This window comes from Alosa pseudoharengus, unplaced genomic scaffold (genome assembly GCF_046254945.1).
Source record: "Alosa pseudoharengus isolate Yale_2024_CS ecotype anadromous, Long Island Sound unplaced genomic scaffold, YU_APseudo_1.1 YU_APseudo_1.1_scf_1, whole genome shotgun sequence".
NCBI lineage: Eukaryota > Metazoa > Chordata > Actinopteri > Clupeiformes > Clupeidae > Alosa > Alosa pseudoharengus.
The window spans coordinates 58,357,298-58,385,150 of NW_027468564.1; the positions used below are offsets into that span (position 1 = coordinate 58,357,298).

Below are 27,853 nucleotides of genomic sequence, written 5' to 3' on the forward strand. Positions count from 1 at the left end.
TGTTTGTGTACCTGTAAGATTTCCAGAAGACCCAGTATGGCCGTCTTCACGTCCTCCATAGGTGACTCAGCAGTGAGGTCTCTCTCCCCATCCATGGAGCCAGCGATCAGGGGACGACTGGCCACCTGCCACAAAGAACATAGATGACACATCAGGACGCTCACATAAACATTACATTTCTAAAGCTATTACAATGATTTACAAATAAAATGAATTCAATTAAAGGACCAGTATGTAGGAAATAATGGAAAATAAATTGTAACCATTCCAAAAATGATCACCATATGTTGTCAGAGAGTAAGGAAACACGATGAATTGAAGTAATGGCTTATTTGACAACATTACTCTAACCCATAAAACCCCGTAAAACCCATGAAAAAAATGTGTTACGGGGCGGAATCTCTTGGAATTTTCGTTTATGTTTTGAACGATTAATTCTAGAATAGCGTAATAATAATGGGCTGGCGTGTCCTCCTATTTGTGTTGCCAAATTAGCAAAGGCCAACAGTCAACTTGCTGTCAGTTGTAGCCTAGTCATGAACGCCTACAAGAGGCAGGCAAATTTCCAAAATTAAAACAAGAAAGAAATTAAGTGGACATCAGAGGAGCTTCCTTAGATGGCGACGTCTTCGTCAAACGAAGAATATCAAGTCTGACGCAGAGCTGGCCATATTTCTCCACGACAGGTAGCCTATGCTAAACTTAATCTGCATCGCTAACTTCAGCTAAATATGTTACGTTGGTTAGAGAGGTATTTTTTGTTTTCACTGTTTCCGTAATTTGTAGCTGGGTCATGGTTGGAGAAACGTTAAAGCAGCTGCAGGTCAACTAACGTTAGCTAAGTCCTCATTACATCTGGTAACCCAGAAGAGGCTCGCGTCTGGTAGTCTTGAGAACGTTCACCAGTGTTTTGATTTTGGCCTACAGAACGTTCAGTAACAATCCTACAAATCGCTCCTTTAAAGATGATGCACAACAGAAGCATTTTCACTAGAGATGGCACTGTATGCATATCTCAATTCTTGTATGTTGGTTAACAACAAGCATCTCTGAAGATATCAGTCTCTCCTACTTTCTCAATGATGTCCAGCAGGCTGTTGAAGTGATGTGTACTACAGCCTTCAGCCAGGTCCACTAACAGCTGGGTGGCCTGCTTCCTGACCAGCAGGTCCTTGTCCTCCGCTATCTGACCTAACTGTGGGATCACCACAACCTCTATGAGCTCCTCCTGAAAAAGACAAAGGAAAAGGGAGCGTGAACCTCGTCTCCTTCAACTGGCTACTCCAACTGAGGTCAACATCTTAGATCAATAATACATGAATAGGATGGACATCTTTACGAGCTGATCAACAAAACTGACCTCATACAGCTGGCGATTTGTGCTGAGGACAAAGGAGAGGATGTGAAGGACTTTAATCCGGATGATACTACGAGTCTCATTCCTGGAAGGGTGAGTAAGAAAGAGACCATGATTATTACATTGCATATAATAATCAATTGGAGAAAGTTTTTTTTTTTTTGCAAATTTTTTTACCTGAAGAACTTTTCCATCAACCGATGTAGACTCTGGATCCAGCCATCTTTGGCTGGTTGGATGGACTGAGCCCGATATGAGATGAGAATCAGCACTGATGCATGCTGCCAATTAAAATACACCAGTCATGTCAGTCTTCAGTCGGTCTGGGCATTAATACGGAAAGAGCAAAAGAATGGGGCATAGCACTACTGTACAGAGCTGACGAGACAAGAACCACAGCAGACAGGAAGGAAAAAGTGAGAGAAAGAGAGAGTGTGTGTGTGTGTGTGAGAGAGAGAGTGTGTGTGTGAGAGTGAGAGAGAGAGTGTGTGTGTGTGAGAGAGAGTGTGTGTGTGTGAGAGAGAGTGTGTGTGAGAGAGAGAGAGTGTGTGTGTGAGAGTGAGAGAGTGTGTGTGTGAGAGTGAGAGAGAGTGTGTATGAGAGTGAGAGAGAGTGTGTGTGTGTGAGAGAGAGAGAGAGAGAGAGAGAGAGTGTGTGTGTGAGACTGAGAGAGAGAGTGTGTGTGTGAGACAGAGAGAGAGAGAGAGAGAGAGAGAGAGAGAGTGAGAGAGAGAGTGTGTGTGTGAGAGAGAGTGTGAGTGAGTGAGTGAGTGAGTGAGTGAGTGAGACAGACAGAGAGGGAGATAAGGGGGAGAGGGAAGTAAGATAGTGAACTCACAGGGCGTTTATCTGCGCACTTCTCTACCAGACTGAAGAATTTGTCACAAGAACCATGGTAACCATTTTGTTCGTAGAGCTCCTCCACTGTGCTGAGCAGCTCATACACGATTGCCTTCAGCTCCGGACTGCCAATAGTCTAGGAACAGAGAGAGAGGGAGGCCATTTACACATGTTTATGGGCACACTTGAGTCAGAAAATCCTGTGCGTGTGTGGGTAGTTGTGCTCACTTGGATTTGCTGGAGAAGTCTTTCGATAATACCCAGCAGTATATCCCAGGTGACCACCTGCAACTCCTTGCCATATTTCTTAATCAGTCGGGTGATTGACAGCACAATTTCATATGACACCAATTCATTGGCACAGGTCATGGCCTAAGGGGAAAAAACATTTATGGTGTTTTACATTTGACATCACTTCCTCTCACTGTCATGTGATGTAAGCCCCTGGCAAACCATTTCAACATTCTTCAGTTTAAACTTTGTTTCCTGCAAAGGGAACCTGCTTTTTCACACAAACAAATTCACAGCTCACACACACACTCTCACCTTGAAGAGCTCACAACTCACACACACTAACTCACCTTGAAGAAGGAGGGCAGCACCAGAGTGGGGGTGTTCTTCAGCGCAGGGAGGCGATGTGCTCCCCACAGCGCCATGCCAACAAAGAACACAGCACCACGCAGCAGAGCAGCATCCTCCGTGTAGGCCCTGACCACGCACGCACACACACGCGCACACACACGCACACACGCGCACACACGCGCACACACGCACGCACAGAGAGTATGTCCATCACATGCACACACACATGCTTAAACTAGAACAAAATGTCCCATATTTGTGTCAAACAGCAGAGTACGCACTTCTCCTCCATGATGTGACACATGGTGTAGATGGCACTGTGGCCCAAGTGAGTCCCCAGCACCTTCCGCATGAGCTGAAAATTCAACAGAACGTTTTCTTAGAGGGGAAGAGAGGCAGAGACAGATAAAAACTTGGGATAGATATGAACAGCATCTTTTCCTAATGATGTGCAAAGCACGTCACAGTGCAAATGAGAGCTTTGTCATTATGGATAAAGCAAGTAGACATTAAGCGAAAGGGAAACGTCAAGAGAAACCCAGTGGGTGCAAATAGACAAAGCCTCACCTTCCAACAGGACTCACAGAACTCTTTCACATTGACAGTCCGGCAGAGTGTGATGATGAAGATGGTCAGTGAGTCGGATGGCAGGCAGTTGTAACACACCACTGCATCCAGCACCTGCAGCGCCACCTGAACACAGGGGGAGAGGACACAGCTGACCACAGGGGGAGAGGACACAGCTGAACACAGGGGGAGAGGACACAGCTGACCACAGGGGGAGAGGACACAGCTGAACACAGGGGGAGAGGACACAGCTGAACACAGGGGGAGAGGACACAGCTGAACACAGGGGAAGAGGTCACAGCTGAACACAGGGGAAGAGGTCACAGCTGAACACAGGGGGAGAGGACACAGCTGACCACAGGGGGAGAGGACACAGCTGAACACAGGGGGAGAGGACACAGCTGAACACAGGGGAAGAGGTCACAGCTGAACACAGGGGAAGAGGTCACAGCTGAACACAGGGGGAGAGGACACAGCTGACCACAGGGGGAGAGGACACAGCTGAACACAGGGGGAGAGGACACAGCTGAACACAGGGGAAGAGGTCACAGCTGAACACAGGGGAAGAGGTCACAGCTGAACACAAGGGGAGAGGACACAGCTGACCAGAGTAAAGTAATCCGGTATGATGGGTGCTTGGCCACATCCCTCTCTCCATCAACTCTATCAACATAGCTCTGATTGCGTACTGACTGCTATTTAGCATACGCTCATCCAAAGCAACAAGGACTCGCAACAGCAGATTGGGGAAGCGAACCCGGGCCGCCCTATTGTCATGCTGTGACGTCACCACTGCTCCACCATGCCCAGGAGTCTTACCTCAATGTCAGTGGAGGAAGTAGTACGATTACACAGGAGGCAGATTTTCCTATGAAGACAAAAAGTCAAAGTAATTACCAAGCAAATGTGCTGTGGTGTTAGATACGGTTTGTAGTTTATAGTGTGAGTATATGTCTGTGTCCTTACTGGACCATGACGGAGACATTCTGATCCAAGTAGCAGCTGTTAAACTTCACCAGATTCACCAAGACATGCAGAAAGTCGGCCGTTAGCCCCATGTCCATCCACAGGAGCACAAACCGCGCTGAGACAAAGACAACTTTCGATCAGTCACATTCAATCATTTGAACCTAAAAGATATGCTTTCCTGCTAGTTACTAGCAAGGCAGTGATATGAAGATTGCATTGAATAGTAGTGGAGGTGTGCACATCCCCACCGGTGAGGTGCAGGGCAAATGGAACTAGAACTGAAAAGGAATGAAATGCCCGCACTCTGCTAAAACTCCCATATATTTAAATGTATGGGAGTTTTAGCAGAGTGCGGGCATTTCATTCCTTTTCAGTGATTTGAAGATTGCCTGCAATTGGACAATAGCCTGGTTTCTAGATTTGGTTTTGAGCAGGCCGCATTCAAAGAAATATTGCAAAAAAGGTTAATGCAGAAGACTCGAGAATCGTGCTGTTTTTTCCTAAATATGAGGAGTAGTGGTTGAATAAGAATACTGATCAGAAAATGATCAGGATTAACCTGTGTCGAGCAGACTAAACCTAAAGTTTTAGCCACGTGTGGCAACATGGAGACATACATCCTAGTTGATCAGACTGCACGTGACCATGGAACCTAGCCACAGATTTGAGATAAAAGGGTTTGAGATTGCGTGCTGCCACCAGTGCCTAAACTGTTATGCAAAAGCTGCTGGGCAGGTAAGGGGCTCATCCCAACAAACTGATGAGTATTCTTATTTCACTAGATATGACACTCATTTTGGACTCATTTCTGGGCCTATCTTAACTCATTGAGTGCCATGCGTTGAGTGCCAAAAACGTAATATTACGTTTTTAGCTTTTTTTTTTAAATTACGAAACTAGACACTCTAACACTCCTTATATGTGATTTTGGGAACTCTGTGAAGAATGGAAATGAAATATATGACGATCGAAAACTCATGAAAACGCACAATCTGGACATTTTATCTGAACATTTTATCATAACTCGGTTGCCGCTTTGGGTCGAATCAGTGACGAATGCACGTCATCTCAAAACCAGGCCATTTTCGTGGGTCTATCACTAGGTGGCTGTCTCGCCAGGTCTCGCTGATCACTTCCCGGACAGTTTACAGGCAACACTTAATATTTCATGAAAGACGTTATATCTCCATTTCTAGAAAAAAACAGCGATTTTGATGAAAACTAGCCACTGTTTAGCTTGGGATTTCTCAGGAAATGAGGCGTGTAGAAATACACGGTTTGCACCCACTGAGAGCTTAAAGTCTCACCTTTTAAACGAGCCATTGTATGTGTTCATAGCTATAACACAGAATATGCTGTGGCTGTACAAAAATCATCAACAATGGTCTAGATTGCTGGCACTCTAGGACAAAGCTTCCGAAAACAGTTTGGCATTCAATGAGTTAACATAATGTCCCCCTTATATCAGTCTTCTATGGAATGCAATTACCAATGCTGAACAAAAATACAGTAGCTTACACACTACACCGTGTTCCAAATTATTATACAAATTGGATTTAAGTGTCATAAACATTTATTTTTTTGTTTTTCGATTAAACTCATGGATGGTATTGTGTCTCAGGATTCTTTGGATTAGACACCTGTGATAATTAGTTTGTGCGTTAATTGTGCGTTGACCTTGGACAAAGTAGAAAAACATTGGATATTTCCCGAAAACTTATGCGTGATCATCATACTGTGAAGAAATGTGTCACTGATTCAGAGGACAGGCGGGTTCGTGCAGACAAAGGCATAATAAGGAAGGTTTCTGCCAGACAAATTCATAGGATTAAGAGAGCAGCTGCTAAAATGCCATTGCAAAGCAGGAAACAGGTATTTGAAGCCACTGGTGCCTCTGGAGTCCCGCGAACCTCAAGGTGTAGGATCCTCGAGAAGTTTGCAAGTGTGCATAAACCTATTATTCGGCCACCCGTAAACAATGCACACAAACCGAAATGGTTGCAGTGGGCTCAGGAATACATGAAGACTAATTCAAACAGTTTCGTTTACGAATGAGTGCCGTGCAACCCTAGATGGTCTAGATGGATGGAGTAATGGATGGTTGGTGAATGGCCACCATGTCCCAACAAGGCCGAGACGTCAGCAAGGAGGTGGTGGAGTCATGTTTTGGGCCGGAATCATGGGGAGAGAGCTGGTAGGCCCCTTTAGGGCATGTGAAAATGACCTCGGCAAAGTATGCAGAGTTTCTGACTGACCACTTTCTTCCGTGGTACAAAAAGAAGAACTGTGCCTTCCGTAGAAAAATCATCTTTATGCATGACAATGCACCATCTCATTCTGCAAAGAATACCTTTGGGTCATTGGCTGCTATGGGCATAAAAGGTGAAAAACTCATGGTGTGGCCCCCATCTTCCCCTGACCTCAACCCTATTGAGAACCTTTGGAGCATCATCAAGCAAAAGATCTATGAGGATGGGAGGCAGTTCACATCCAAGCAGCAGCTCTGGGAGGCTATTCTGCAAATACATTAAAGCAGAAACTCTCCAAGAACTCACAAGTTCAATTGATATCAAAGAAAGGGGTCCTATGTTAACATGTAACTTGGCCTGTTAAAATGTTTTTGATTGAAATAACTTTTGATTTAATTTATATCACCTCCTAATGCTGCAAATTCAACAAATTTTTAGTTCTTTACAACCTATAAAATGTCTTGAAACTATGTTGTGCATAATAATTTGGAACAGTGCATTTTGAGGTTTTTTTTTTTTTTGAAAAAAAAACTTATCATTGGGAGGTTTGTTCAATAAAATTTGGCTGATGACTTGAAAATTATACTGACAGTCATTTGAATCAACTATTTAGGAAAATCTGAGAAAAACGCAGTGTAAGCCATACTGTCTATGTTGCCTACGTTCAGAATTATCAAACAGACACAACAGTGAATGCGTTAGTATGACCATTTGCCCCTCACCTATGTCTTCCTCCAGATACGTGATGTCTTTCCCATTTTCTGTGAGTGCTTTGAAAACCTCCAGACGCACAGACAGGTCTTCATTTGAGGGTTGATAAAGCCAGACCAGTTTAAAGAAATACGCTCTCAATGGGCCAAGTCTCTCACCCTGCCACAGACACAAACACGTACACACACACAAGGAAATGAAATGTAATTTTGCTTTTTAATGTTATAATACAATGTGATTACACAACAAACATCTCCCATGACTCATTCCCATATTTATTATGTGTGCGTGAGAGTGCATGTACAGTATCTCCCACAAGTGAGTACACCCCTCACATTTCTGCAAATATTTTATTAAATCTTTTCATGGGACAACACTGAAGAAATGACACGGATACAATGCAAAGTAGTGAGTGTACGGCTTGTATAACAGTGTAAATTTGCTGTCACACAGCCATTAATGTCTAAACCGCTGGCAACAAAAGTGAGTACACTGAGTGAAAATGTCCAAATTGTGCCCAAAGTGTCAATATTTTGTATGGCCACCATTATTTTCCAGCACTGCCTTAACGCTCTTGGGCATGGAGTTCACCAGAGCTTCACAGGTTGCCACTGGAATCCTCTTCCACTCCTCCATGATGACATCACAGAGCTGGTGGATGTTAGAGACCTTGTGCTTCCCCACCTTCAGAGGATGTCCCACAGATGCTGTTAAAGGTCTAGAGACATGCTTGGCCAGTCCATCACCTTTACCCTCAGCTCCTTTAGCAAGGCAGTAATCGTTTTGGAGGTGTGTTTGGGGTCGTTATCATTTTGGAATACTGCCTTGCGGCCCAGTTTCCGAGGGAGGGGATCATGCTCTGCTTCAGTATGTCACAGTACATGTTGGCATTCATGGTTCCCTCAATGAACTGTAGCTCCCCAGTACAGCACTCATGCAGCCCCAGACCATGACACTCCCACCACCACCATGCTTGACTGTAGGCAAGACACACTTGTCTTTCTGCTCCTCACCTGGTTGCCTCCACACATGCTGGACACCATCTGAACCAGGTAGGTTTATCTTGGTCTCATCAGACCACAGGCCGTGGTTCCAGTAATCCATGTCCTTAGTCTGCTCGTCTTCAGCAAACTGTTTGCGAGCTTTCTCGTGCATCATCTTTAGAAGATGCTTCCTTCTGGGACAACAGCCATGCAGACCAATTTGATGCAGCGTGCGGTGTATGATCTGAGCACTGACAGGCTGACCCCCCCCCACCCCTTCAATCTCTGCAGCAATGCTGGCAGCTCTCATACGTATATTTTCCAAAGACAACCTCTGGATATGACGCTGAGCATGTGAACTTAACTTCTTTGGTCGGCCATGGCGAGGCCTGTTCTGAGTGGAACCTGTCCTGTATGGTCTTGGCCACCGTGCTGCAGCTCAGTTTCAATCTTCTTATAGCCTGGGCCATCTTTATGTAGAGCAACCATTCTTTTTCAGATCCTCAGAGAGTTCTATGCCATGAGGTGCCATGTTGAACTTCCAGTGACCAGTATGAGAGTGTGAGAGCACATTTAACACACCTGCTCCCCATTCACACCTGAGACCTTGTAACATGAACATATCACATGAACCCAGGGAGGGAAAATGGCTAATTGGGCCAAATTTGGACATTTTTACTTAGGGGTGTACTCACTTTTGTTGCCAGTGGTTTAAACATCAATGGCTGTGTGTTGAGTTATTTTGATGGGACAGTAAATTTACACTGTTATACAAGCTGTACACTGACTACATTGTAGCAAAGTGCCATTTATTTAGTATTGTCCCATGAAAAGATATAATAAAATATTTACACAAATGTGAGGGGTGTACTTACGGTACTTTTGAGAAATACTGTATGTGTGTTACATGTTACCTGTCCATGGATGATCGCTCGGAGCAGCTGTAAGACGGCATGTCGAGCCTCTGGTGGAGAGTCTGGCTGGAGCATGTCTTCCACCGCCTTCCACACAGCCTCCACCGCATGCTTCCCATATGGAAAACAAAACCACTGTGAGTTATGTTCTATCCTCTCTTTCAGTGGTGACCATGTACACACACACACACACACACACACAAACATACACACACACACACACACAAATATCTACTATAATCCATCAGAAAGATACTGAAAGGTTTCACAGACATTATGTACAGGTAAACCAGCATTGTACAGTGACAAACATCTGTGCTCACTCACCTCTTCAAATTTTTTAGATTTTGCCAAGTCACAAACATGATTGATCACTTTGATCCTGTTGTTTATTCCACATTCAGGGCTCAGCTCCTGCAGTAATACATGTTGAGCCATGAAGGTACATATTTTCATATTTTACTTTGACTAACTGTTGTGATTGTGAGAGCAGTGTAAGATTATTCACGTTGACTAACTGTAGTGATTGTGAGAGCAGTGTAAGATTATTCACTTTGACTAACTGTAGTGATTGTGAGAGCAGTGTAAGATTATTACAATACAAATTCTTGCATTACAGTTCTATGGAAAAAAGACTCAAAGACCAGTTTCAAGACACAATCAGCCAGAGGCAGGATCACACCTTGAGGATGTCCAGGGTGATTATAAACTCAGAGGGCTTCGGCTCAGAGGGCTTGGTGGAGATGCGCGTTGTGCCAAGGCCAAATATTCCCTTCACCTTGTCCTTCAGAGACTCCTTACTGGGCTGCTTGTTCATATTTATAAATATTTGAAGAGCGAATGTCACTCACTGGGAATACAAAGAAGACCATTAGCATGGCAACACTTCAAACAATCACATTACATAAAAAAGCTGAAACTGAAAGTTTTAACAGACAGAGTGTCTGTTGATGCATATGGCAAAGTAACCCACAAGGCCAACTCCACGTGCATTAGCCAATCCCCAGGGTCAAGATGCATGCACACAATTAATAGTAATAGTAAAAGACATCTCGCGACAGTGCACATTGACACAAACATTGTACATTTTTTATCGTTGGCACTATGCATGCAAGAAAGCGAAAAGAAGATTAAGCCTTCTGTGGTAAATTGTAAACAAGCTGAGGCGCATGTCTGGTTAATGCCATTCCAAACCCAGACCCTCCCCTCCTCAACACCTATGCATAGGCTTCTGACAAAGAATTGATTCACCCACTTTGAAGGGCGCATAACTTAATGTCGTCAAAATGAACATGCAATGAAGTCCATGCCTATGTATAACAGGCGTCTGCGAACGCGTCTACACACATACAGCTGTCGTCCACCGACAAGCCCGAGAAAGACTACACAAACAAGCTGAAACAACCACATTTAACATAGGCTAGCAGACTGCTATGGCTGTCCGTTGTTTTTCAGTTAACAGTCGAGCTGTACCTTCTGGCACTTTAGCAACGTCGCGGTGTCATTAAAGTGTGCCCGTAGAGCGTTCAACGCTTCCAACTTAATAAATCCATTAATGTGTATTTATGTATCTTATCGTTGTTTTCCCGATTCTGACGATTCTGGTCTGTCTGCACTGCAGCCGGAAGTCATGCTTAATAAACCGACATGACTTCCTACAAAGGCACGTCATGTGACAAGCCCCAATGTTCCGTGGGAGTCGCAGTCTTATACATATTAAATAGTCCTTCGTTTGAATGGCAAAGTGAATGTTCGTAGACTCCAATGTTTCATAATATTGTGTCTCTCATGGATTCTCAGAATATGGCTCGTGTACATGCTAACTTTGTGATAGTAGTAATTCCTTTGTCGTTGATGGTGTCGTTGGTGATTTGTCGATGAAATGGAATGTCGGGGGCCAAGATGGCGTCGTCGTGAGTGGCCATGCGTGTGTAAGTTCCGCAAGAAAACTTCAGTGAAGTGGTAATACAATTGCTAATTACGTTGTGATTTTTTAAAACACTAGGGTATTCTGCTTGCTTAAGCTGAGTACTTCAATACTGAGTGTGCATGGGGAGAAAGACTAAGAGAAAAGGTAAAAAGAAAGTCGAAGAAGTCACGATGCTACAGGATATGGATGGTATGGCATTAATGAGTGCTAACTCCAGTGCAGTTCAGACCCCGGTCGACTCTGGGGAGGAGGATGCCAAAATATGGTTTGATTGATCCCCAGTTCTTGATGGCAGCAATGTTTTAGCTACTGTCCTTAACCCTGACACCCCAGAGAAACCCCTCTGTAAAAAAACGAAACGTAATTCGTCAGAACATGCTGATAAGGACAGCGACAGAAATAAGGACGTGCTGTTAGCTATTCGCGAGTTGTCTGCCAAACATGATGCCACATTTAGTAAGATTTCAGCTATTGAAAAGACCACACAAGTTACCTCTAAAGAAATTGAGAATTTATCGGCAACTGTTAAGCAGCTTGTGTTGGATGTGGGTGAAAATAGGAAGGAGCTAAACCACATGCAAAACGAATTATTGACTTTGAAAGAGGAAAATAAGTTGCTGAAACAAGCCGTGGAAGAGAGTCGACGTTACAGCTGGAAATCTCTACTGAAACTGCACGGTCTGAAAGAATATGATGGAGAGAACGTAAGGGAAGAAGTCATTAAAGCTCTTGCTCAAGTGGCGCCGAACATCCGTGACAGTCTACATATGGGAGTGGACATCGCTCATCGATTAGGACCGAAGGAATCGGGGAAAAACAGATCCGTCATCATCCTCTTTGCAGTGCGGCGCGTCAGAGATGCAGTTTGGCAAGCAGCCAGAAATTGCAAGTTCCTTCAGGAGAATAATCTACGCATCACAGAGCCATTGTCACCAGAGGACAGGGCAGCAAGGAACAAACTTTGGCCCTTGCTGAAGAAGGCTAGAGAGGGGGGTAAGAAAGCCTCCTTCAGGGCCTCATTTGCCCTAATCGACGGAAAGAAATTCCTTTTCTCTGATGTCAAATAAAGTTCAAGGTAAACATTTTGGTGGTCTAGCTAGGTCAACTATTAAGATATCAACCAACTTCCACCTATCCATGTTACATTCGTATAGCCCTGAAAGTTCAAAGAAACTAGGGTAATTGTTTTCCATGGTTTAAGTAATCTTAGGCTACTTTTGTTTTAACAGATTGTCTTTTTTCTGCTCAGTGATTTTCCTTGTTAATTCCATTTGCAGTGTCCCAGCTGTTTTTTTTTTTTGTTTGTTTGTTTGTTTGTTTTGCTGTATATTTAATTATTTAAAAAAAAGAAAAGAAAAAAGTACTAGGCCTAACCCAAATCTGAATAACTTTTCCTATGTTCCTACTAGTACATAATAGGCTATACTGGGATTTAACCTAATCTTTTCTGTTAAGGATTTATATGATACTGAGTAGGCTATTGAACTTACAGTGTTTATAGTAAATTGCAGTTGTTATCCACCTCTCCTTTAGGTGAGTTTCCAAGTTCAGGTTTAAGTGTTAACTTTGTCTTTATGGTATATGTTCTTAAGTCTTTGTCTGTCTTGTCTTTCAATGTAAGAGGTATAAGGGATATGGTAAAGAGAAAAGCCTTATTTTTGTTTTGTAAGAGAAGTGAAGCAGATTTAATTTTTTTTCAAGAGACACACTCGATTGAAACAGACACTAAGTTTTGGAAAGTTCAGTGGGGAAATACTGTGTACTATAATCATGGAAGTAGTAACTCAGCAGGGGTAGCTATTTTTTTACACAAATTTAAAGGGGAGGTACTGGAGGTATCCAAATCCTCTGAAGGGAGATGGCTTATGATGGTTATAAAGCAAGAGGATTTTACTTTTATTTTATGCAACATCTACGGTCACAACTCTCATGCCTGTAACAAAGCCTTGTTTGCTGAAATATCAGACAAAGTAAGATCTCTGTCTGATAAGTATATTAACTCTTATGTTATTTTGGGTGGAGACTTTAATGAATGTGGTGATGCTAGTATAGATAGATTTCCCCCAAAAGTAAGTCAAGGTTTAATTGCCAATAATTTAATTATGTCTTTATGCTCTGATCTTTCGTTGATTGATACCTGGCGGTTTTTCAACCCAGATTTAATTGACTTCACTTGGTCTAACAAAAAATTAACTCTTAAATCTAGGATTGATTTGTTTTTAGTTTCTAGTAGCGCTCTTAATTTAATTCTAGATGTTTCTCACTCAGTTGCACCTATGTCTGACCACAAACAGATATTCCTTAAACTAGGTGATCGACAGAAAACCTCTTCACTACGTGGTTATTGGAAGATAAACAATGCTTTACTAAAGGATGAGGACTTTAATAATAGTATTAAGAATCTCATAGTAGAACTGTTTTCTGATCCTGATAAGGAAGGCACAAAAAAGTGGGAATTCTTTAAATATAAGACAAGGAGTATTGCTATTGATAGATGTAAAAAAATTAAGGCCAAGAAATATCAGTATGAGACCAAATTAGTTGAAAGACTCAATGAGTTACTGACAAGAAATAATATTACTGAAGAGGAAAAAGTAGAAATAAAAGACATTAGTTTAAAACTTGATGGGCTGTACTCAGATTTAGCTAAAGGTGCCTTCATCAGATCAAGAGCAAAGTGGTTAGAAGAAGGTGAAAGGAATTCCGGCTACTTTTTTGCATTAGAGAAAAGGAATGGTCAGAGGAAGGCTTTAACTTCCCTCAACATTGATGGAAATAAATGTAATGATCCTATGGTGATTTCTAAATTTGTCACTAGGTTCTATAGTGAACTTTATTCTTCCAGATTTGATGCCAGTAGATGCGTTACGTTTATGGATAAAGTAAGGAAATATGTTCCAATTATAGATGATAATTACAAATTAATCTGTGATTCCAAAATTACTTTTGATGAAGTTAGAAAAGCTCTACACTCTATGAAAAAAGGCAAGGCCCCTGGCATAGATGGCCTCTCAGTTGAATTTTATATTCATTTTTGGGAACACATAAAAGTTCCTTTGCTTGACATGTACAACGAATGCATAAAACGTAAGGAAATGTCTACAACTATGAAACAGGGGATCATTTCCCTTATTCCTAAATCAGGCAAAGACACACTTTTAATTGATAATTGGCGCCCAATTTCGCTTCTGACCATTGATTACAAGATATTGGCTTTGGTTTATGCCAACAGACTGAAATCTGGTCTTGATGGTATAATCTCAGAGACACAGTCGGGCTTTATTAAGAACCGACACATTACAAACAATATCAGACTGGTGCTTGATCTCTTAGATTATGCTGATGCGATTCGATCCCCAGCTTTCATTTTTTTTCTAGACTTCTATAAAGCCTTTGACACCATTGAGCATTCATTTCTACTGCAAACCCTTAAATTATTTGGATTTGGTGACTCATTTATTAGTATAATTGAGATGTTTTATAAAGGAATAAACAGTTCAGTTATCATTAACCGTGATACATCTACAAGATTCAATATTCAGCGAGGTGTCAGACAAGGTTGCCCGATATCTCCCTTCCTCTTTTTGCTGGTTACTGAACTACTATCTCTATTTATTGTTCATGACCTTGAGCTAAAGGGCATAACAATTTTTGAAAGAGTTATTAAGATTGCTCAGCTGGCGGATGATACAACTTTATTTTTGCATGATAAGTCTCAATTATTGTATGCTTTATCTTTAGTTGAGCAATTCTCTGAGGCTTCTGGTCTGAGATTAAATATTTCTAAATGTGAACTTTTGGCTATACATGAGTGTGGAGATAGCTTTATACACAATATTCCAATAAAAAATACAGTTAAGTATCTTGGTATTCAAATAGTTAAAGAAATAAAGGATAGGCAATCTTTAAACTTTTCAGGGAAAATCATTAAAGCCAAGAATATTCTTAATTCTTGGCTGCAAAGAGATTTGAGCATGCTGGGCAGAGTTCTCCTAGCAAAAGCGGATGGTTTGTCTCATTTTGTATACCCCTCCATTCCGCTATTTATCACTGACAAAAATATAAAAGAGATAAACAAAATCTTTTTGGATTTCATTTGGAAAAATAAACCACATAAACTTAAAAAAGAGGTATTATCTAGTTCTAAAGCCCAGGGTGGGTTAGATTTCCTGGATTTCTCTAATACAGTTAATTCATTTAAAGTAGGATGGATCAGAAGATGTCTCATACAAACAAATTCTATATGGTTTTTTATCCCTAACTATATATTTAACCAGGTTGGGGGCCTCTCTTTTATTCTAAAGTGCAATTATTCACCTACAAAATTATCCGTTTCTTTATCAAAGTTTCATCAGCAGTGCCTTCTTGCTTGGAGATTATGTTTTGTTCACAATTTTTCTCCTCACAAAATGCTGCTTTGGAATAATGAGCAAATTACTATCAGGAACAAATCTCTGTTTTTCCCCAGATGGGTTGATAATGGCATACAAAATGTTATATCGCTGTTTGATAGTTCTGGCAACATCTTGTCATATGAGCAATTTTTATCAATCCACTGCCTTCCAGTCCCTTTTAGGGAGTTCAACTCATTGATTAGGGCTATCCCCACAGGGCTGACCCAACTTATTAGAAACCATTTATCCTACCAGGGTACTCAGAATGTACTGCAATATAGCCTTTGTTTGGGTGGAATCGATCTGGTTGATAGGAAATGTGACAATAAACATATACGCCGAATTTTTCAAACAAAAAAAATAATCACTCCCAGGGGGAAATTTTATTGGAGCTCTTTTGTTCAGGAAATTGTGTGGAAAAAAGCTTGGCTTTTGCCTAACAAATATTGTGTTACAAACAAAGTTAAAGAAGTTCATTTTAAAATCCTCCACAAAATATATCCTGTGAATATGGCTATCTCCAAATATGCAGATGTACAAAGTGAGTGTTCCTTTTGTGGTGATGTTGATGAAACTTTAGTTCATCTATTCTTTGAATGTAAAAAAACTGAATTATTTCTTATTGAGCTCAATAAGTACATTTTTGATCGTTTAGATATAACTTACTCCCTTAGTATGAAAGATATTTTTTTCTATTATGAAAACCATGAAAAGAAATCCCTTGAATATGTAGTAAATTTCTTTATTTTGCAAGCAAAATTTTTCATTCACAAGCAAAAATGGCAAAAATCGCAGCCTTCTTTCCCTTTATTTTCTTTAGAAATGGATACGCTTGTCAATACCTTACAGGTAGTTAGAAACAACTCAAAAAATGATAGGCTGTTGTGTCTTATTAACACAGCACTTAACAGATAATCTGTCTTCTCTTTACATAATTGATCTTTTCTGTACTTATTGTTTGTGTATGTGTGTTTTTATTTATTTATTTTATTATTATTATTATTGTATTATTATTACTGTCCTTTTTGTACTGTCTAATGTATATGTATTGTGTCGAATTGTTCAATAAAGCAATTTAAAAAAAAAAAAAAAAAAAAAAAAAAAAAAAAAAAAAAAAAAAAAAAAAAAAAAAAAAAAAAAAAATGAAATGGAATGTCATCTACTTTAGCCTTACGTTCAGGGTGTATTTATGTTTTTCTTCCTGAGGAACGTAACGTTATTGGTGTCTGATGTTGTTGCTGAGTCTAGGTGTAGGCCTACGTTAAAAATGAGTTCTCCTTACTTCGCTGTAAAAGACTCCAGTAGTGTTGTTGTAAGAACCAAGAGAGGACTCGAGAACCCTCGCAGTCTATCCGTGCTTAAAAGTAGAATGGCCTCGAGTGTGAAGACTCCAGATTCTGATTCAGTGGGAATTAAGGAGGAGAAAGAAGAGCACAGCATCACTTCACACAAGAACATAGTGGCTCATGGATCCCGGGCAGGTATCTAATCCTACCTTCAGACCATGGTGGTCTCATCCTGTTGCTGGCTATACGGCATACCAGGGCTGCCAACTTTTCAAAAAACCTTGGAGTGAGATTTGGTGGGGCCAACCAAATTTTTGCTGCATTGGCTACATAGGAACTTTTTGTTTGACTCATTCAGCATTATTACCGTACAGCAAAGCAAAAAAAACGTGGTTCTCAGGTGTAGGGACCAGGGTCCCAGTTAAATTAACATCGGTATCAAAGGGATCTACTACTAGGACCTCGGCCTGAACCTGCGTTCATCTGATGCTGTGTCGTCCTAAGGGTGTTTTGTAAGAATTTAAGAAATGTTTGTATATTTTAACTTTAAAAATTGCATCAATCGGGAGCACTTTCAAAATAAATTCAGAGGTCAGACTTGCTTATTTTTATGGAAATATTTGTGCTGTAGCCTAAACTATTTTGCACTTCAGAATTATAACCATGCACACACAAGTTCGCAACCACAAAACATATATGCTACATATCACAGTTCAGAATTGGTCAATTCAGCACTCCATGAAATTATGCAGAAGTGGTCACCTGTGTTATTCAGCTAGTTCATTTAAGTAAGATATTGGTCATTGTAATGGCCATCTAGCCTACATGCTCTTCCCTTTTTCAGGACGTACCCATATCTGGGAATGTATGATGTGAATGTTTGCATATGGCTTATGTCAGGCTTTATATCAAGAAAAAAATATTTGTTTCTCATTATTTGATTTTCATCATATTTTTGCATAAATGTCACTAGGAAGCATGCCAATAGAAATATTCATTTATCTGTGTATGTGGGATTGGCTGGAACCTGACAATATAAGAACCATGATAGTGGGATAATCTATGGCATAGCAATTTATAAAAATGTATGTACTGACAAATAGTTTGCATTAGAATACATTAAATTTCGCCCCAATGAGAGACTATGTAGAAATGTGTTGCAATTTCAAAACCGGATTACTCAGGAACTACTCATGCTTTATATCCTTGTATTAGGGGTTTGCACCGACGTCACGTTCTGGCCGGTAACTATGGTAACCCAGCACGCGCGGCCATATTGGCGATACTCAGTGATTGAAGTACAATGGAGTATTATGCACTTTGGATATCTTACTAGGGATCTACCGATATCAATTATTACCAAAACAGGAGGCCGATAACCGATATATAAAACCGATATGTCAGTTGTCAAAAAGGGGGGTAGATGGTAAAGGCGATATGCTGCAAAAATTTAATTCAAAAGCATTTAATTATGCAAACTTTTCTTTCTTCTTTTGATACACAATTGTCTATCAACTTGCATCACTTGCAAGTGTAAATCCTGTGTATCATGTTAATTCAAGAGCTGAGTGATAGCAATTATTTTCATAGAGTAGGCCTACACAATGGGCTATGTGCTTATTAAGGGACACAAAGAGGATGCTTTATCGTGTGTGTGAGTGCATGAGAGAGGGAGAGGAAGACATGCGTGATGGCAAGTGTTACGGTTGAATAGTTTAACAAAACAGTTTTCAAATAGTTCTTAGGGTATTTAAGCATGCAATTTGTGTCCATGTGTAGGGTCATTAAAGGAACCATATGTAAGAAATGTATTTAAATGAATCATAAAATGGCCCTGATATGTCACTAGACATTAAGAAATCATGTTCATTTCAAATACTTATATCAGTGACAAACAGTAGTCTGGCCAGGATATCGTCATTCAAAAAGTAAAGTTGCAGCACTCAACTGATGTTGATGTTGTGTTTTGGCCTGATGCGCCACTCTCTACCTATCTACTAATCACAAAGTTAGTAGTGTTTTGGCATCCGTTTTGGCAACCTCGAGTCAGGGGGGAGGGGGAGGGGATACACCGCTCTACAGTAATTTGAAAGTGATTGCAGTACCAGTTTTGGCCACAATCTTACATATGGTTCCTTTAAGTATAGCCTAAGCTGGGTCATTCCACGTCAGTTCAACCAGGGCCCACGCACTCAGGTCTCAAAAAATTCTGAAAAAATTACCAGGTGTACCTATGTTACCCAGGAGACACACTGTAAAATTACTCTTATGTAAGATCAATACTTTCCAAGATTTTTACAGGGGGAGGGGGGTGTCGATTTTGTCCAGCCTCTTTTTTTTGTCAAAGTTCACAAGCCCATAGCGCAAGTAAACCATGTAGGAGGCTTCTTTTTTCTTTTTTATTTTCCACCCTGAACATGGGCAACGTACACACCGCCACCGACTTGAGCTTCCATAGAAGCTCTGGTCGCTCTGCAAAGGACGCTTGTCAAAAAAGTACAGGGAAGCTTTGGACGCTTTGGCCGCTCTGACGTGACAGCATTTTACGTTCCATCATGTTCTATCCTAGCGTTCATGGGCTTCGTAAAAACCTTTCTACGAGTGAAAACATCATCATTCCGCGTCATTCACGTCAAGTAATGTGTGAGTCAGAGGTCGGAAACTGGGGCTAGATTTTGCTAACAGAGTTGCCCAGTTAGGGGCTCGTCATCACTTTTGTCGTCACGTTGTAGTTCGTTTGTAGTCCATGTGGCCTTTCATGTCCAACAGTTTTAATGTGAACTTGGGAATTTGCCCTTTTTATTACTTGAAAAGCTGCATATCTTTCTTTCACGAGCATCTTACACTATATTTTAAGCAAATACAGTTGTTTGTTTAGGATTAGTGAGTGTATGTTTTAACCTTTGTTGTGGCATCCGTGTTTGTCACACATTCGATGGCAAAGCACCTGAACACTTGCTGTCGGAAAAACAAAGTAGCCATGGGGGCGGTCCTTGTCATTCCGAGGTGCTCTAACCTAGCGTTCATGGGCTTCGTAAAAACCTTTCTCCGAGTGAAAACATCATCATTCCGCGTCATTCACGTCACGTAATGTGTGAGTCAGAGGTCGGAAACTGGGGCTAGATTTTGCTAACAGAGTTGCCCAGTTAGGGGCTCGTCATCACTTTTGTCGTCACATTGTAGTTCGTTTGTAGTCCATGTGGCCTTTCGTGTCCAACAGTTTTAATGTGAACTTGGGAATTTGCCCTTTTTATCACTTGAAAAGCTGCATATCTTTCTTTCACGAGCATCTTACACTATATTTTAAGCAAATACAGTTGTTTGTTTAGGATTAGTGAGTGTATGTTTTACCCTTTGTTGTGGCATCCGTGTTTGTCACACATTCGATGGCAAAGCACTTGAACACTTGCTGTCGGAAAAACAAAGTAGCCATGGGGGCGGTCCTTGTCATTCCGAGGTGCTCTGAATGCACCATGAATGCACCATTGACCTCTCCAGAATAAGTCCCGCCTCCGTAACTTCCGTATCCATCCAACTTCCGGGCGTGGATTGTCTATGAGAAATAACATGGCGTTTCGAAATATCATACAGGTAAAACATCTGTAGGTAGCGAAGTTGAAAAAGCTGGTGGGCAGATTGGCCTATACACTTCTGCCATATAGTTTCCACTGGATTTTTTGATTGTCGGTGCCGTTTAAGTAGTATACTATAGACTATACTACTTAAACGGCACCGAAAATAAAAAAATCCAGTGGAAACTAGATCGCAGAAGTGTGTAGGCCAATCTGCCCAGCAGCTTTTTCTACTTTGTCACCTACAGAGTTTGACAGGTACGATCTTTCAAAACGCCATGTTATTTCCCATAGACAATCCACGCCCGGAAGTTGGATGGATACGGAAGTTAGGAGGCGGGATATATTCTGGAGAGGTCTATTTCTATCTATCATGTAGGCTACTTCCGTCTATTCGATTGGTTGCTGGTCGTTGGACGCTAAACCGCATCATAGCTCATTACCATAAAGTTGACTGACTTTCAACTTTCTGCTTGACGCTCAAGCCGCAGACACCCAAAACGCGACGCCGACGGATTTGACGCTTCTGGCAGCTGAGAGAAGCTGGCTTCCATTGAAAATGAATGACTTCCTGACTCTTTGGAAGCTCAAGTCGGTGGCGGGGTGTACGTACAGTTATCGGTGGAAAAAATGACCGATACCGATTATTATAAAAATGCTAAATATTGGCCCTAATAATCGGCCAGGCCGATAATTGGTCGACCCCTATATCTTAGCCTACGTGATTGTTCCCATGTCTAATCAATAGAAAAGCTCATCAAAATGCGTCTAAGATGCAAAGGCATATAGCGCAGGACTTGCCTAGCGTTCATGGGCTTCGTAAAAACCTTTCTCTGAGTGAAAACATCATCATTCCGCGTCATTCACGTCACTTAATGTGTGAGTCAGAGGTCGGAAACTGGGGCTAGATTTTGCTAACAGAGTTGCCCAGTTAGGGGCTCGTCATCACTTTTGTCGTCACGTTGTAGTTCGTTTGTAGTCCATGTGGCCTTTTATGTCCAACAGTTTTAATGTGAACTTGGGAATTTGCCCTTTTTATCACTTGAAAAGGTGCATATTTTCTTTCATGAGCATCTTACACTATATTTTAAGCAAATACAGTTGTTTGTTTAGGATTAGTGAGTATATGTTTTAACCTTTGTTGTGGCATCCGTGTTTGTCACACATTCGATGGATGGCCCGCCAGGCTATGGCAAAGCACTTGCTGTCGGAAAAACAAAGTAGCCATGGGGGCGGTCCTTGTCATTCCGAGGTGCTCTGAATGCACCATTCGACCACAAGAAAAAGCGCGATATTTCGAGAAATTACGGATTATTGGCAGCGCCGCAGATCCATATGAGTTGGGTGAGGGAGACGAAGTACCAAGTTCAACCACAAGCGCCCCCCTTCCTCTGATAACTTCTGGCATTATTGTCCCTTCTCCCTGGTTTTTTAATAACTTTTGGAAGTCGATATACACCAGATGTTTTTCTCAGTCTGACCTATTGGTACAACCTAAAACACGGCAATAATTAACCATTTCCCTTGACAATGTTAGGGATTTACTTCAGTGCCTAATGCTTTCTAATGAGGCGAATATCTCCAATATGGCGATGATCAGATGACACGCCGTGCAAACCCCTAATTCGGTACAGTTTGCTGTTTATTGTGATATTGGGTTTGCCATTGTGTTGTGTTAAGGGTTAGTGAGATATTTAACCGAGAGTAATGGGTGTGCACGGTGTGCAAAATGCAAATATGATTAAATTGCATGTAAGTTCAATGTTAATTGTCTAGCGAACCTTTATCAAAGCAACTTGGCGCTAATATCAAAGCCTGGCCTCGGCCTGCCTACTTAATATCATTGGAAAGCTTAGATTCCGCTTGTTCACATGATGTGTGATATCTGTATAGGTTTAGTTTTGAACCTCATCTGCCAGGTATTTCACCTACCAGGTTGACACTTCAGCGTGAAAAATACTCAAAGCAGACCTACCTGAAGCCGGGAAAATGCAGGAGAAAGTGCGCCTGCCATGGCTTGTGAAGTAGCATCGCAAATGAGAGGGACTTTTGAAAATTGCAGACAGGGGGTGCTCTTGAACCGCCTCACCGTCTCTGAAAGCAACTAGTCGATCACGAGTGGCTCAACAGGTAGATCTATAGATAAACTCATCTTTCAGGCATTTGACCGACCGGGTTGACACTTCAGCGTGAGAAATCGGGGGTGTGGCGTGTGAGCGTGTGAAACTAATCAATGTGTGTGTCTCACGGCCAATGCGTGAGGGTTGGCAGCCCTGCGATACTGTTATGATTTCATGATGTTATTTCACCTAGCCTAACAGTTATGGAGATGTTCTCGTTCACGTGCTTTTTACTATTTGTTTTACAGAAAAAGTCTCCAAGACCTCTGAAGTCTGTAAACAAAATAACAAAAGTGTCCCTGAAATCCACACCTTGCCTGCCTCATCTAGCAAGCCCAGGAGAGCTCAGGTGAAGGTGGAGTATGAACTGGAGAATGGTGCTGCAGTGAAACAGGAAAATATTTGGGAACCTACCAACTGGACACAACAATTATCAAATATCCGTGAGATGAGGAGCGTCCGAGACGCACCTGTAGACCAGATGGGTGCTGCCAAGTGCTTTGATACACAGGTTTCAGCCGAGGTGAGTCGGCAGATGACCTTTTAAAACTGGCACAGATGAGGTGACCAATGACAAGTGAAGTAATCACAGGGCTGTCAATATGTTCTGTTGGCAGTATTAGACTACCTCAGTGGAATTCAGTGGCAATGAATGTTTCTTCTCAAAACAATGGATTGTCACAGGAGGAAAGCTAACACAATAATTTAACGGACATGGCCCAAACGGCAGCCTCCAAACACATGGCTCTGGTTAGCTTGGCTGTTCAACACTGTCTCTGACAGTCTCTGAAACATGCATGACTCTACACTGCTAAACCTTATTGTCTCCTCTGGCTACGAACTATAGTTCCTCTTTTGTTATCCCCAGATACCTGGTGCTTAGTTGTTAAATTCAAGCAAGCCATTTTGGGAGCCAGTTAGCATTTTTTCTAGTATTGATGAGGAAAAACAGACAATAAAGACAAGAATCAGGTCTCACCCACCCGCTGACTCATCTACCACTCCCCTATTATCTCACTCTTGCTCTCTCTCTCTCGCTCTCTCTCTCTCTCTCCCTTTTTCTTCCTGCAGGTGATGCGCTACCAGGTGTTAATTTCACTCATGCTCTCTAGTCAGACAAAAGACCAGGTGACTGCAGCAGCTATGCAAAGACTGCGAGCCCATGGCCTCACGGTAGCTGCCATCCTTAACACAGAGGATGATACTTTGGGGAAACTCATCTACCCAGTAGGATTTTGGAGGGTGAGTATAAACTCAGTACACAAACACACACAAAGATATACACACAACCACAAAACCTCACCTGCTGACCACTGAAATGCAAAGATACAAGGGCAATTCCATGCAAAGGTCATCCTTACCATGGAAAAAAAAAGTTGTGCATACGCAAATAGAACTGTTGTTAAAATCTTCATTTAGGTCTATATTTTATTGTTTGTAACTGATCTGATTGAATTTGATGGAGAATTACAATCTTTTTACATCATAAATATGGTGTGCAACCATACAGAAACAACTTTTTTACATGGTAATATTATCCATATTTCAAAAGTGGATAAATGGACCCAATGTTCAAACAAATTGTGTCATTTGACAAATTCCAGATTGACAAGGGAATGGTAGAGCAATGTCTATGCTCAGCTTGCCTTTAAGAGCACAACTCCTTACATTTGTAAGGCTTTTGTTTTTAAGTCAGCAAGTTCCATGGCCATGTCACATCCATAACGTTTTATAGGAAAAGTTTATGCTACACATACAGTGTTGATGCGACAATGTCCATAGTGTCTGTGCAAAGCTGATTTATATCACTGTAAAGTGTGATGACCAAATTGTGCCCCTTTCTTACTTTTAAAACCTTTAATGGTGCGTTATGGATGTGACGTTATGAACGTTACATAATGTGAATTTACAAGACTGGGGACTTTATTATACCTCAAAGCCGATAAAACGTCTGTTCTGGTGGCATGCCAGTTTCAACGCATTTCAACTTAGTGTTTACAATTGACATTTCAAAGATTAGGTTGATCAAAACCACAGGGAGTCCTTGTCTAACCATTAGCAAAACAAACATAATATTAAAATACCTCCAGTGATTAGCCTAGCCATAGCCTATTTTCAAGTGGCCTAATAACAAAAATCTGAGCGATTATCTTCCTGTAACTGTCATACTAATGTTGTACAGTAACTGGATTATCGTGTTAGCTGGTGAAGATGGCTGACTTTGCAGCTGGAGTTAACATAGCAACCTCCTTCTGTTGCAGATCTGTTCAGCCTGCCGTTCACGTCTGCTTAACACAGTTTAATTTTAAATGTGACGCAATATGACAGCATTTGAAGTGTCAGGTCCTCTGTAGCTAATACCCACAGAGTAACATGAGTAAGGGCAGCAATAAACTACATGTACCGCATAGCGGTACAAAATATGCATATTCTCTTCGCAAAAATAAATCATGCTTGTCAATTTGTCTCCATCTCCTACTCCTGCAACTCATGTGCATGTAAATGAGTGTGTGCATATGTGAGTTTGCTTTTGTTTATAAGAGTGTGTGTGTGTCTGTGTGTGTGCATGTGCGTATGCGTGCCTGTGTTTGTGTGTTTATGTGTGTGTGTGTGTGTGTGCGTATGTGTTTGCATGCCCACATGCGTATGCGTGCCTGTGTGTGTGTGTTTATGTGTCTGCATTCATGTGGGTGGGTGTTTGTGCATGTGTGTGTGTGTGTGTGTGTGTGTGTGTGTGTGTTTGTGCGTGCTTGCCTGTCTGTATGTGTTTATGTGTGTGTGTGCTTGCCTGTCTGTATGTGTGCGACTGTGTGTGTGTGTGTGTGTGCGCGTGCGTGTGTGCACGTGCGCGTGCATGTACTTTATGTGTGCAAATCACAAATGAGTGGGTATGGGTTAGGTTGATGCGGGCTCTTGAGACTAACATACCATAAATATTTTGTCATCTTTGGTGCAACGGTTCAGGTAGGGCTAGTTATTTAGGGGAGTGGCCACCAAGTTTCATGTTCCCTGGTGTTTCAGTAACCCGGGAATCACTGACCAAAATTGATGACGGTAAAAGAAAAAAATAAATTTCTTTTTTATATTTTAAATTACTTGTTGTCCTGATTCTTCCTGTGGATCTTAGTGGGCACTGAGGAAGCAATAATTTCATCGCTAGTTTTTCATGATTACTATTTCAATTGTTTCATATCAAAATTCACTACTTAATTATGTGTTTTATGTAGTTTGTCGAGGACTGGTTCAGACACGTCACATCCATAACGTGAAACCGTCACATCCATAACGCCAGTTTTTCCTACATAATGCATTACGAAAATGACGCATAGTTTCAAAAACACACTTTTTGTGTTCATTCAAGCCTCTTTCATGGTACATATATCATAGTTTCGGCAGTTTCCTTTAAAATTCACAGAGTTTGTAGAAAACCTGTAATCATTCACAAAAGTGTGTCCATTTCATGTCACATCCATAACGCTGATAAAATGCCTTGTATTCTTAGGATGACATTTATTATATGAAATTTGAGGATTTCTCAGTATTCAGAGGACAGAGGTTGCGTTAAAAGTTATGCAAATTAATTCACTGATACTAATTTTGCCCCCACTCTAAGGCATTTTGTTTACCAATATGAGTCCAATTGTCACATCCATAACGCTGGAACTGCCCACAATTATACCCCAGTGTTTCACTGACCTTGTGTCTCCACCTTCCTCCCTGAATTCCATCCAAGACCAAAGTGAAATACATCAAGCAGAGCACAGCCATGATACAGCAGGAGTACGGTGGGGACATCCCCAACTCTGTGGAGGGATTAGTACGACTGCCTGGAGTGGGGCCCAAGATGGCACACCTCGCCATGGATATAGCCTGGAACCAAATATCTGGCATTGGTATGAATCAACATTGCGGTTTTTGAATCAGCAGTGATTTATTTGTTTGTTTACTCCTGCTGAGAGGCAGCTGGAGTGTCCATATGTTTATAAGTGTGTCTGGACATTCAAACACAGGGGTGGACACACATGTGCATCGCATCTCAAACAGGCTGGGTTGGACTCGAACCACAACAAAAAACCCAGAGGAGACGCGTCAGGCTTTAGAAGAGTGGTTGCCAAGGTAACTATTGAAATCTGCATGAATATAATAGTCTTACCTGCAGAAACTTCTATTTTATAACAGAGTAATACAGTACGTTCATTTTGCTTATTACTGAATGTTGCTCAGTAAGATGCTGTCTTGCTTTGTTTTTCTTTGTCATCATGACTTCCCTGTCATTACACCATACAGTATACCATACACTGACCACTATAACATCAAATCATCCACATCGTGGTCAAATGAAGACAGAAAGCTCTCCGTACAGTGATTCTGGTGAATCTGAGTTGTTCTAACCAAAGTCCTCTCTTCTGGTGCCTGATTTATTTAATTTAGTTTATTTAGTATTTTTTGTATTTTTTATCTTCTAGTGTTTCTATTGTGCAGTGGAATTTTTTTTATATACTTATATTGCTTTTTCTGCTGTAAGTGCATGTTGTGTGTGATGTCTGCTACTGAGACTTTGAATTTCCCCTTGGGGATCAATAAAGTATCTATCTCTCTATCTCTCTATCTCTCTATCTCTCTATCTCTCTCTCTCTCTCTCTCTCTCTCTCTCTCTCTCTCTATCCTCCCCACAGGGAGCTGTGGAGTGAGATCAACTGGCTGCTGGTGGGGTTTGGTCAGCAGGTGTGCCTGCCTGTTGGTCCCCTGTGTGCCTCATGCCTCAACAGGCACTGCTGTCCCTCGGCGTTTAAGTGTTCCCCAAGGAAGAGACCTCCAACCAGTGACCCCAGGTCTCCAGAGAAGAGCACCAACCAGGGCAAAGTCAAGGCAATGTCCCCATCTAAGCCTAAGATCAAAGAGGAGCACAACCCTGTTTCACCTCCTGCTCTGGACAATAAATGTCAATCGTCACCAGCTCACCAGTCCACTGGTCACTGCAGCATAAAAGAGGAGCCAAAGACTGCGCCTCTATCCCCCCGTATTCTGAGAAAGAGATCCAAAATATAGACTGACACTTCTTCACTACACTGACCTTTGTTGACCAATGTTGTTTATGTAGTTCAAATATGTATAAATAAGATTGACTTTTATACAGCACGTCCATGTAAATAGTCAAATAAAGTTTTATTTTTCAAGTCTAACTCGTTCTACTTTCCACTAGATGGCAGTCCTTGGTCACAGAGCTGGTATTTCTAACACTATACTGTAGGCTAGATTATGTTCTGTCCATGTACACAAAATAAACATATTTTTGGTAAACTGGGATTCCTATGATGGTACCGTTATTTGTTGTCAGGTGGAGCCATGTACTTATGTTAGGTAGCCTAAGTAGAGCGT

General features: G+C 41.4%; 2 protein-coding genes across 4 annotated transcripts in view; one reads left to right on the top strand and one right to left on the bottom strand.

Annotated features, from left to right (window-relative positions):
* tsc2 (TSC complex subunit 2) overlaps nt 1-10,791 on the bottom strand; it is a 43,670-nt gene extending 32,879 nt beyond the window's left edge. For all 3 annotated transcript variants that reach the window (XM_076295432.1, XM_076295423.1, XM_076295442.1), the window contains exons 1-16: nt 10,646-10,791; nt 9,855-10,022; nt 9,500-9,586; nt 9,173-9,283; nt 7,287-7,434; nt 4,313-4,430; nt 4,166-4,214; nt 3,347-3,472; nt 3,061-3,134; nt 2,779-2,905; nt 2,426-2,569; nt 2,196-2,333; nt 1,535-1,638; nt 1,361-1,442; nt 1,073-1,228; nt 12-125 (exon numbers count right to left, since the gene is read on the bottom strand). In XM_076295432.1, the coding sequence (XP_076151547.1) occupies nt 12-125; nt 1,073-1,228; nt 1,361-1,442; nt 1,535-1,638; nt 2,196-2,333; nt 2,426-2,569; nt 2,779-2,905; nt 3,061-3,134; nt 3,347-3,472; nt 4,166-4,214; nt 4,313-4,430; nt 7,287-7,434; nt 9,173-9,283; nt 9,500-9,586; nt 9,855-9,989 (1,713 nt within the window). In that variant the 5' untranslated portion in view covers nt 9,990-10,022; nt 10,646-10,791. The remainder of the gene's footprint in view (nt 1-11; nt 126-1,072; nt 1,229-1,360; nt 1,443-1,534; nt 1,639-2,195; nt 2,334-2,425; nt 2,570-2,778; nt 2,906-3,060; nt 3,135-3,346; nt 3,473-4,165; nt 4,215-4,312; nt 4,431-7,286; nt 7,435-9,172; nt 9,284-9,499; nt 9,587-9,854; nt 10,023-10,645) is intronic.
* A 5,853-nt stretch (nt 10,792-16,644) lies between these two features.
* Nucleotides 16,645-27,785, top strand: nthl1 (nth-like DNA glycosylase 1). The gene is made up of 6 exons (XM_076295558.1): nt 16,645-16,977; nt 22,723-22,997; nt 23,546-23,716; nt 26,208-26,367; nt 26,485-26,590; nt 27,151-27,785. The coding sequence occupies exons 1-6, from the start codon at nt 16,686-16,688 to the stop codon at nt 27,521-27,523; spliced, it is 1,377 nt and encodes a 458-aa protein (XP_076151673.1). The 5' UTR covers nt 16,645-16,685; the 3' UTR covers nt 27,524-27,785.
* The last annotated feature ends 68 nt before the right edge of the window (nt 27,786-27,853 follow it).

Coding starts and splice junctions, on each gene's coding strand:
- nthl1 (XM_076295558.1), top strand. CDS start 16,686: ATGTTTTTCTTCCTGAGGAACGTAACGTTATTGGTGTCTGATGTTGTT. Junction 22,998..23,545: donor ATACACAGGTTTCAGCCGAG/GTGAGTCGGCAG, acceptor TTCTTCCTGCAG/GTGATGCGCTACCAGGTGTT. Junction 23,717..26,207: donor ACCCAGTAGGATTTTGGAGG/GTGAGTATAAAC, acceptor ATTCCATCCAAG/ACCAAAGTGAAATACATCAA.